This window comes from Watersipora subatra, chromosome 7, assembly GCF_963576615.1.
Source record: "Watersipora subatra chromosome 7, tzWatSuba1.1, whole genome shotgun sequence".
NCBI lineage: Eukaryota > Metazoa > Bryozoa > Gymnolaemata > Cheilostomatida > Watersiporidae > Watersipora > Watersipora subatra.
Window position 1 is genome coordinate 41,392,205 of NC_088714.1, and position 10,869 is coordinate 41,403,073.

The following is a 10,869-nucleotide window of genomic DNA, read 5'->3' on the forward strand; positions in this document are numbered from 1 at the left end:
ACTACCATAAAAGTCCTAAAGATCATTGGTTATGTTATCAACGAATAATAAAATTCAGTTACTAGCAATTGCTGGGAAAATCGCAAATATGCGTCTACGGCGGTCGACCATAGAAAATGCATAAATGAGTGTACTTCAGTGAAAAGGTTAAAACGTTGGATTTGCCACTGTTTGTGATAGTAAACATGTTCATTTCCTTCCGCAACTGAGTTACTTTTACTTATTTTCCAGCTACGAGTACTACAGCTACTACAGAACTTGCACGGGCACTCTGAGCGTTGCGATAGGCGACGGTGAGAAGAAAGCGAGCAGTGTATATATTACAAAAAAAACACCATCTCATTCAATTTTAGAAATGCTTGAAGCAGTGCAATGCCTTCCAAAAAGCCTACTGCCCAAACGCAAGAACAGATTGATTGCCGTAGAGAAAGAGACCGAATTCGCAAAGCAGCAGCTAGACGAGCAGAAACTGCAGAGCAAACACAGCTACGCCCACAACAAAGCGGAACTGCTACTGCATCTGCTATAAGTGCAGAAACTGCAGAGCAAACACAGCTACGCCTACAACGAAACAGAATAGCAGCTGCTAGAAGAGCAGAAACCGCTGAACAAACACAGGTACATCGAGAGCAGGCCAGAATAAATGCTGCAGCTGCTAGAAGTGCAGAGACTATTGAACCGACCCAGCAGCGACTTAAATGGCTCAGAGCAGCCGCTACATCGGCCAGACGTGCAGAAACCTCCAAGCAGATGCAGTGGTGACAAGAACATGATGCACTAGCTACAACAGCTGCTCGGCGAGCTGAATTTTCTGAGCAGATGAAACGGCGACAACAGCGAGATGCACTAACTACAGCAGCTGCTACCAGGCGCCGTGTATGGACAGAAAACTTTGCACTTGACTACAGTCCTGCAACATACATGTAGTATAAGGCCGAATTTTTCTATGGGACGAATGTCCAAAAATGCTCCAGATGTAATGCCTTACGTTGAAAAAGTGAGAGGCCATATATGTAGTTTATATAGTAGATTTTATTGATAATAAATTTTATTAACAGAACCACATTACTGCTGTACAGTTTGTATATACCATGTCAAAACACAGGCTATAGACGAAGAACTGGTGAGTCATGATTATTGTTTCAAGCATGTAGAAGTCTTAATTCAATAAATACTGGTGATAGCTAAGCAGTGCAATAGGAAAATATTTTCTAGAATTTCTTAAAATATGTAATTTAAATTATGTAAAGCTCTTCAATACTGCCAGTTTGAAGAACTTCAGTTTGCCTAGCAATGTCAATTTCATAATCAGTTCTGTGTACAAAATGAGGACAATTCCGATTTGAGACTGGTGGTTCGAGACTGATGCATTTTAGACTAGCTGTAAAGCACATTGCATATTTCCATTGGTCTCTCCAACATTATTGACATGTACAACTGCATATGTGTATGCAGTCAGATCAGTAAAAAAATTTCAGTAGATTGCATATTTGGAGTTGTTTTACAGTTCGAAAGACAATTCTCAATAAAACTATTGCTTTACGTAAATCTGTTCCCGAACGCGGGTAATGCAGCTAATTGTATATAAATGAGTGCGCTCATTTAGTTGAGCAGACCAGATAGCCGTACGCTCCTCGACTAGTGAAATTTCCTTCGCTAATTAAAAGCTGAATGAAACTACACACACTCTCTTCTCTTTATTTATTAGTAGATATCGTGCCAAGTAAAGGCCGGCAAATCCCTTTACAATACGTATGTAAAGTTCAAACAAAGTTCAAACACATAACTCGAAAGTTATTCGAGTTACGAACAACGGTACATACGTTCGTATGTACCGTTGTTCGTAACTCGAATGTTCGTAAGTAGGGAACCGTCTGTATTCGCATATCTAGGGCTTACTATTTCTATGATTGGGACCTACTGGCACAATATCTAAAGCTAATCTAGGCTCGAGGCCAATCCAACCACTTTTTCGAACAAAAAAATGTAGGTTGCAAGAATTTGGTCAAATGTATACAACAGTTTTGGCCAGTTTTCTGCTCTTGGTGATGTAAACAACTATAGTAATCTCTTATTAAATAGTCAATAAGTTTTAAAGCTAAAGTTCACTGGGCTAGTAAGGCGAGCGATGCCAATGATACCAGTGGAATCATCTGTTGATATGAAATGCGAATTATATAGAGCCCATATAGAGTTGTCTGCCTACTGTTGAAACCATGCCAATAGCCATCTACGACAAAAACTTATATCCTATGAATCTGTAGATCTTTAGCTAGCTTGACTTTGATATACGGGTACATGTTGATTAAGATTGGGGATGGATAAAAGCACCCACAAGCTCATTGGGATTGTATGTTGTACAATGTTGCTAGGTTACTATGAAGGGAAGCGTGCCCATGTAGCATGGTTCATGATGGCGCTCAAGTTGTTACGCTGACAAATGACTTTGGCCACTCTAGGGGTAGAGTAATTCAGTGCGTACACGTACAAGCTACCTACAAGATGAAATTATTCGTGGAGTTGAATTTCGTGAGAATTGTCTTTTCATGCATAGCCGCGGATGAGCACATTCGTGAACAAATTAATTCGTGAAAGCAGCTAGCAATAGAGTAAACCTTCACGTTCGTATACCACGTGTTTAGGTTTCTATTTAGCTAGGAATCTTATGTCGATCATGCTAAGCTATCAATTTTTGACTGAATCTAAAGGTTTTCATGAATGTTCATCGATTTGGAAGCCTTTGGTGGACCAACAACTTGTGTTAAGTTAGGAGTTTTTCAGCGTAAAGAACTGCAGGAGAGATTTTTGCGATGATGATTCTGTGCCGAATTCCGAACAACTTGTGAGAACCTTGAATAATTTTTGTAAAGAAGTGTAGTTCCTTGGCAATGGGCTTAACTCAAAGCCCCGGCGATGATTTTACAAGAGTTTGGAGCTCAGCTACGTTTAATAACTCTGTCCTGAGTGGAAGAGTGAAAGTGGATGCATCGGTCGACTTCTGGTAAAGCACTGGCGGCGGATATCCAGTTATACCATTAGAACTAATATGAATTGTAATTTTGGCCTCTGAAATATCAAATTCCTTAAAAGCAAAGGCTCTAACAGGAGTAACCAATGAAAAGCTCAGAATGTGCCCTATTCACTCATATATCTTTCCCTAGAACATTACTCACCAGAATGTATACATGAGTGCACAATTCCCCTCATATTATGTTATACATTAACCAGGTTACATGGTATAATGTATGTGATGCATGATATCATTTCATCATGTGTGCAACTTATGTGTATATGTAAATATGTACATACAAGAAAGTTCTATATTCCAGATATGTAGCCAGAAGGAGTTTAATCTCAAAATAACAAAACTGCATGTATAGTAGTAAATGGAATATTTAATCAAATAATATAATATATTTTGTGATTGACTAGAAGTAGAATGCTTTTTTGATGATTATTAAATATAATTGCAGTCAGAGATAAGATTGCAAAATATAGTTGATTGCATAGGTTACCTCTGTAACATTTAGTATAAATGTTCAAATATAGTCGCTATAACAAGTTTAGCATTTAAAAATTCTATATAAACTTTCAAGTAGAAAAGTATTAATTAAATGCAATATGAAAGAATTATAAATATTTAAAGAAAAAGAATTTAAAGTAGAACATAAACTTAAAACATACATGTAATATAAACATCTGAAAACCAAATGAGTGACATGCAGACATTATACAATATGAATATTGCTTATAACTAATTTTATTGTGACATTTTATAGAAACAGCAGTGCAACATATAGACGTAGTAGGTACATGCATGTAAACTATATGAATAGACATTTTGGATCACCTCTGTTTCAATTAATTTAGAGTCTTTTGATGACATCTCGCATGACTATTGAGCTCCTCTGCTTTGGGAAGTCGGTGATAGGTATGGTCACCATTACTAATTCTATTTGAGCAACCTGGAGCAGAGCAGCTACTAGGCACTGCAATATTAGACGTAAAATAACCAACAGTATTGTGACAGCATTTCATTTACTAATCAATATGATTTACAATGCTGTATCAAATAATTAAGTTACCAATATTGCTACTAGTAGTATTTCAATTAGAAATTTTAAAATTAATATTTTGCATGTTGCATGCTTTTATAAAATATAAAGATGTATTATTTTAAATGATTTATTGTTATTATAAAATATTTAATTTTAATATCATAGTCCTTCAGATATTTAAGTTTAATATTTATTAATTTCATAATATAATATAATACACATTTTACAATAAAATATAAATTTACTAAATGAAAATTTAATTGAATAAATTATTATAATTATTACACTGTGACTAACGCTAACTAATAAAATAAGACATGATAAATATTACAATAGTTATATATTTATCACTCGCGTATTGTATGTAGTATGCAGTAGTATTGTTAATTGTACGTAATATTATATAAAAACATAGATAAACTATGATAACGATATAAGTTATGTGTAGTTTAAAATTTGTAATAAATCAATAAATACATTTATATAATACATAAATACATATATATTTATTTACGTGTATATATATTTATAATATTATTTTTAAAATATATCACCTGATACTCACTCAGTCACTGATAACTTTTCCTCTATCCATTGAACTATTCTGTTTAATTCTGGAATGACAAACTAAAAATTTGAACTTGAAATATAATAAAAATTGTACATGAGATAAGCAAAAATGTTAATTTGAGTTAATCAGAATTCAGAAATCATTAGAACAATGTTGGTTAATGTTAATGTTGATGAAAACGTACATTTGGATTTTCAATTAAGGCATTAGGCATAAGATTTACTTGCTAGATTGACTATTGTACTTTCAATAGACTCCACAGGTATTGAATTTTTGCTCAGTATACTAAATTATGACTAGCCTGTGAATAGCATAGTTTATTACAAAAACAATTTCAGTGCCATGGTGAACTCAATGAAATACGCCGATTTCCGCCGCCATTGCTAGGTCAACGCAAATAGCCTCTGACCACGTGGCATCCAATCTCACTCTTCCACTCAGACTATGCCTAGCGGCTAGTTTTTGTGAGGTAGTAGTTAATCTTCCTTGTGTTAAAAATCAGTTATTCGCGGAATTGACAGTACGAGAATTTGCGAATTATTAAATCCATCAAATAATTTCATCTTGTAGGGCGGACATGTGTTAAATGCAGCCCATGGTCAATTTTCATCCGGCTCGCAGCCTCCATCAAGGAAATCAATAACGTTCGGCCCGTGTGCAGAATTAATACATTGGGCAGCAGCGCCGTTACCCGTGTGTTCAAAGTGATGCTATCTCGAACGGCCCGTTTTCCGGCATTTACATGGCTTTGTTTACAAAAGCTGTTTTCAAGTAACTGTGTAAACCGATCAAATTAATTCTTGCACAAGATGAATTTCAAGCTATTCTTTATGATTACCAGCTTGTAAAAAGCTAAGGTAATTACATAATTGCTTTCTATTTCTTCTTTCGAAAAAGCTGAGGCATTAAAAGAATGAGAGAGTTTTTCCGACGAGCGACACTTGATATTAGTTTATTACACACATAGGCCATGAGGCTCGAGTACTTGCAAACAGTTACGCTAATTTTCTCACTTTCATTGTTTGTGATGGTCTTTTTGTGCGAAACATTAATTAGTTTATTAAAAGATACAGATACAGTTTATTAAAAGTTGTTGTGTGGGTCTGCACTTTATCTTTTGTTTTCGCACAGCTTATTGTACTTTTGTACATGCATCTAGAACAATTAATCTTAAGTGTTACTGAGTCATTGACTAAAATACGTAGTATATACAGCCATATTTGAATAGTCAAACTTGGTAAGATCAGACAACTTGTAATACATGTAGATCACACATGGTAGTTGTAATATAATCGGCTCACTGTAACTCCGGCTTTACCGGAAGTGAAGAAAAGCGCGAGACCATTGAAGGAGATCTTATGTTCGCTCTCTTACAGCTTGAAGCTCGGTAAGTAAAGGCCTGTTTGTTTTGTCTCCTGCTAAGTAACGACTTGTTAAAGGACCCACTGAACTAAAGGCTCTTTAGTTTACAGTAGTGTTTGCGAGTGCACTAATCCGTTATACTAGTGAGAAGCCCATGCAAGAATTTATTACAGTATTGTAATTTTGCTACGCAACGAGCTTGCAATGTTATTTTTGAAAAGATTTATGTGTGTTTGTGAAAGAATTATGTTATACAAAATTGTTCTGCATCTACACCTATAGTTGTGTTGAATTTGCTTTGTCATCTTTTTCTATTTTTGATTACGTTTAGTTTGTGTTTTTTCGTAACTTTTGTGATCCAATTGAAATAAATGTTAAAACCACCCGATTAATCAAGTTCAGACTCCCAAGGAAACAAACTAACAAAAGATAAGATGAATGTTATCTAAAAAACAAATATGAATGTGCCAGATGCCAGTCTGAAATGCAGCTCTACAATGGGCAGAGGAGACAATTCCCACTGCTGAACTTTGTAATTTCTTATTTCTCTATGCAGTACTGTATTTTATTCTAGGCAACATTAATTTCATTTTATTTTCAAAAATTGAGTTTCATGCAACTGTCAGGTTCCGCCTGAAAAGTTATATACGCAGAAGTACAACGAGACTTCCTTGAGTTAATACTTTTACACTGATACGTGATTGGTCCAAATATTAGGATGTCATTCGCTACCTGCAGCTAATATCAAAAGGAATGTTTGAAAAAGCACTTTAAAATATGTAAATATTAATGTTCAAAACTGGTAAGATTATTCCCTTCTCTGACCTATATTACCATCGTAACTATATACTTGCTCACAACCTGTACTATACAAGTTGTTCTCTTTCTAAAACCGCCCACATTTACTCTACTTATAAATCCTCCCTATCTACCACTTCCGTCATCTACTTCAGCACCTCAATGTTGTCAGTCTTTTCAGCAAGCTTCAGAAGCATGGAATCAGCAGTAGTCAAATGAGTTACACTCCTTTGATATATTTATGATCATGTTAGTTATGTCTTTATCAAACTTTGCTGATGAAGGGAGCAATTTAAAATATATGCAAAGAGATTCTCCTGCAGCTGCTCTTAGTAAAAGAACTGTCTCGGGATGAAATCTCATAACCTGTAGGAGTCGTATTGTACCATTTTAAATACATATTTCAAGATACAGTATTTATATATAGCTAACCAGAATTATATAGCAGTAAGTGTATAAAACACTGTATGTATCAATTACTAATCATAAAGGTACCAGCCACACTTGCCGTCAGTAATGCAATGAAATAAATCAGTCTTACAATGTTGAATGACAACTCAAGATTTTGGCGCAAATCAGGAAGGTGTTGTAATGCTTCTAGGACAGTGATTCTTAACCTTTTTTGCCCCATTCGCCCTCTTCCAAACCTAAAGACAGAAATTCCCTCTCCCAACTCTTTCAAATAATGCACTGCAACTAGATAGGGAACTTTATTTACATATATAACTTATATATATACATGTATATATGCATTTATTACAGTCATATTTACATGGAATATTAAAAATGAATGTATATTGAAACTCAATATATCTATCATTGTAAGACAGTCTGCAGACTAGTGCGATTTCTGTGTTTGTTTGGTGCTGACCAGAAATTTGATGTTAGGAGTTGTAGATAGGGCACACCGTAGGTCAGCTTCTACTTCTAGACGGTTTCTATATTTGCTCTTTATGGTTAGCATTGCTGAAAATGCTGACTCGCAAAGATATGTGGAAGCAAATGGTATGAGCATCTTGAAAGCGGCCAGGCTTATGTCGGGATACAATTTTTGGGCCTGAACCCAAAAGTGCTCTATGAATAGCTCTTTGAAGTCTCCTTTTAATGCAGAGTTGTTTGTCAGCTCCAAAAAGTCCTCCTGAAGCTGTTCCGGAATCTCGTGGACATTGCGCCTGAAAGGGTCTCGGGTCAGGCTCATCAATTGCTCTGTCCTAGGATCTAACTTTGGAAAATATCTTTCAAACTCTGCTATCAAGCTGTTCAAGTGATGCTTTATGTCGGTTAGCAAAGAAGCGGAAGGAGCTTTCTTGTCAACTAATAAATGCAGAACTAGAGATGAAACTCTTACATTTCCAGTAGCCAGTTTTTCCACCCAGAGTTTGAGCTTGTCCTTGAATGCATCGATACTATCAGTTACATTCAACACATTTCTGTCTCTACCTTGCATCTTTGTGTTCACTTAATTGATTGAACCAAATATGTCAACCAGGTAAGCAAGACACTGATGGAAGCCTCCCACCTGCATAGAAGCCAGTAGTTTGGGTTTGTTATGAGTTTTCAAAAACTCATTGACCTCTGCTCGTAGATTGAAGAAACGCAGAAGCATGTTACCCTTTGATAACCATCGAACTTTGGTGTGGAACAATAGGAATGAGTGCACAGCATCCATATCTTCGCATAACTTGTGGAAGAGGCGTGTTTGCAAGGCAGAGCCTTTCATAAAGTTTACTACTTTAATCACTGAAGAAAGGTGTTCCTGCAATGCTTTGGGAAGAGTTTTTGCTGCTAGCGCTTGTCTGTGAATGAAGCAATGGGTCCTCACCACTAAAGGATTCTTTTCTTTTACCAACTGTGCAAATCCAGCACAACAGCCAAGCATGGCTAGAGCACCATCAGTGCAAACTCCAATTAGTTTGCCCCAGTCCAGATGTTCTTTGCTGAAGAAGTCGGAAACCAGGTTCATAACATCGGCAGCTGTGATGGTCTCTGTTAGAAGACTGCAGAACAGAAATTCTTCCTCAATTGTCTCTCTGTGTACATAGCGTGCAAACATCATCAGCTGTGAAATGCTAGCAACATCAGTGGACTCATCAAGTTGAATGGCGAACATGGGAGATGACGATCTTTTCAATTACTTGCCTCTTTATGTCCGCAGACATGTCATCGATCCTCTATTTTACTGTGCTGTCTGAGAGGGATAAATCACCTATCTTTTGAGTGGCGGTGTCTTCGAGAATAATCTTAGTACACTCCAGCAGACAAAGTTCAACTTAATGTTTCACCAATGGTGTGTGGCTTCTTATCTCTGGCGATACGGTAAGACAGAGCATAGAATGCCTCGGTAATGGCCTGTGCCTGGATATGAAAGCTGCCAGTGGAATCCAGTTTTGCCTGCTTGAGTTCTCTCTCTTTAGCTTCAAAGAAGGGCTTTGATTTATCCATGTATTCTGCATGTTTATTTCTTAGGTGTTGCTTAAGTTGATGTGGTTTCATAGAGTCGTTAGCGAGCAATTTCATGCACAAAACACATTGTGGTATTTCGATGCCATTTTAATCATACAAGTGAATCCATAGTCAAGGTAAAAATCATCATATGTTCGTCTTTTTGTCTTTGACATTTCTAACACCTACAATATGGGGTATGCAATCAAAATATTTGAATACGTTCAATATCTACATGAGCAAAACATCATACATATGTTAGGCTACAGAGCAAATTGTCAAAATGTTATACGTTTATGCAAACCAAATCGGTAACTGAACAATTAATATTGCAGGTATGTATATGCATGTAGTGTAGCAATCCTTACCTTTTCCACACTTTTATATCTTGACTTTGTTGAAACTACTGAAATTCATTTACTCCTCGCTGCCCTTTATATAAGAAAAATTGGTGCCATGGAAATCCCCTTTGGCAAACTGCCAAATTCTCCCCTTAAAGTCCCAAAATTTCCCCTTGGGGGGAGGGAATTCCCCCCTGGTTAAGAACCACTGTTCTAGGCGAATCAGTATGAAGGAGCAGACGACTGCAAGATTAATAGCAAACACACAGGGTTTCACTGTTAAACACACAGTTTAATTGATGAATGATGTACATGCATCTCTATATCACAGGCTATTGACTACTGCTGAGACTACAAGTTAGATATATAATAATAATGTATAGAAATAATAAAAAGCTATAGTAGTCATGCATTATCACTCAATAAAATTGAATTATTTGAAACAAAAATTTGAAGGAAGCACCGAGGACAAGCCTTTATCTACTTTTAATTAATAAGGGCTTCTCATTGTAGAAGAGTGTTTTAGAATGAAAACAAAAGTAGATATTTATTAATTCAAAAACTAATAAAAATATCACTGTATGATTTTGACAGTCCTTATAATATAATATTTATTTATGTACATCAACTGTTTATAACTTACAATATGGTTTAACAGCATAGCTAGGAAAGACACATTGATCATCATTAAAATAGAATTATGTCAAAAATGAAAAATATTTATTATTGTTGTGGCATGCTGTGTAATCAATATCATTTTTGCTAAAATCATCAATCCTAAAAATACCATAAAAAACTTTGATTATATACATATATAGAGTATTCATTTTATTGTTGGCCTTCTATGGATTGTCAAAAAACACCTTTTTCTTCTCTTTATGTTTGGGTTTTTGTATTTTCCGGTTAATTAACATAGTAATAAATATGATGCCACATCAAAAGGCAATGGATTTACTCAGATACTATATACTAAGTGATATTGATAGCTAGATAGCATAGCGGAGATTTTGACAGCTAGGTAGCCTAGAGGTGATTTTGTCAGCTAGATAGCATAAAGGTGATATTGGAAGCTAGCTAGAATAGATAAGATATTGGCAGCTTGACAGCATTGAGATGATTTTGTCAGATAAATACCATAAAGGTGACATTGTCAACTATGTAGCATAGAAGTGCATTATATATGTTATCTATGGCATCAGATATCTACCCTGTTAACCGTCCAAATTTCTAACTCTAAGGACAGAGTTATGATTTAGGAAAGTGCGAGGAAATGGAATGATAAAATAAAAGTGAAGGC

General features: G+C 35.7%; 1 protein-coding gene across 1 annotated transcript; it reads right to left on the reverse strand.

Moving 5' to 3' along the window:
• Window positions 1-8,248: 8,248 nt before the first annotated feature.
• On the reverse strand, window positions 8,249-8,899 carry LOC137400770 (protein FAM200C-like). The gene has a single exon (XM_068087107.1). It carries the CDS (start codon window positions 8,897-8,899, stop codon window positions 8,249-8,251), a length of 651 nt encoding a protein of 216 aa, XP_067943208.1.
• Between the last annotated feature and the right edge of the window lie 1,970 nt (window positions 8,900-10,869).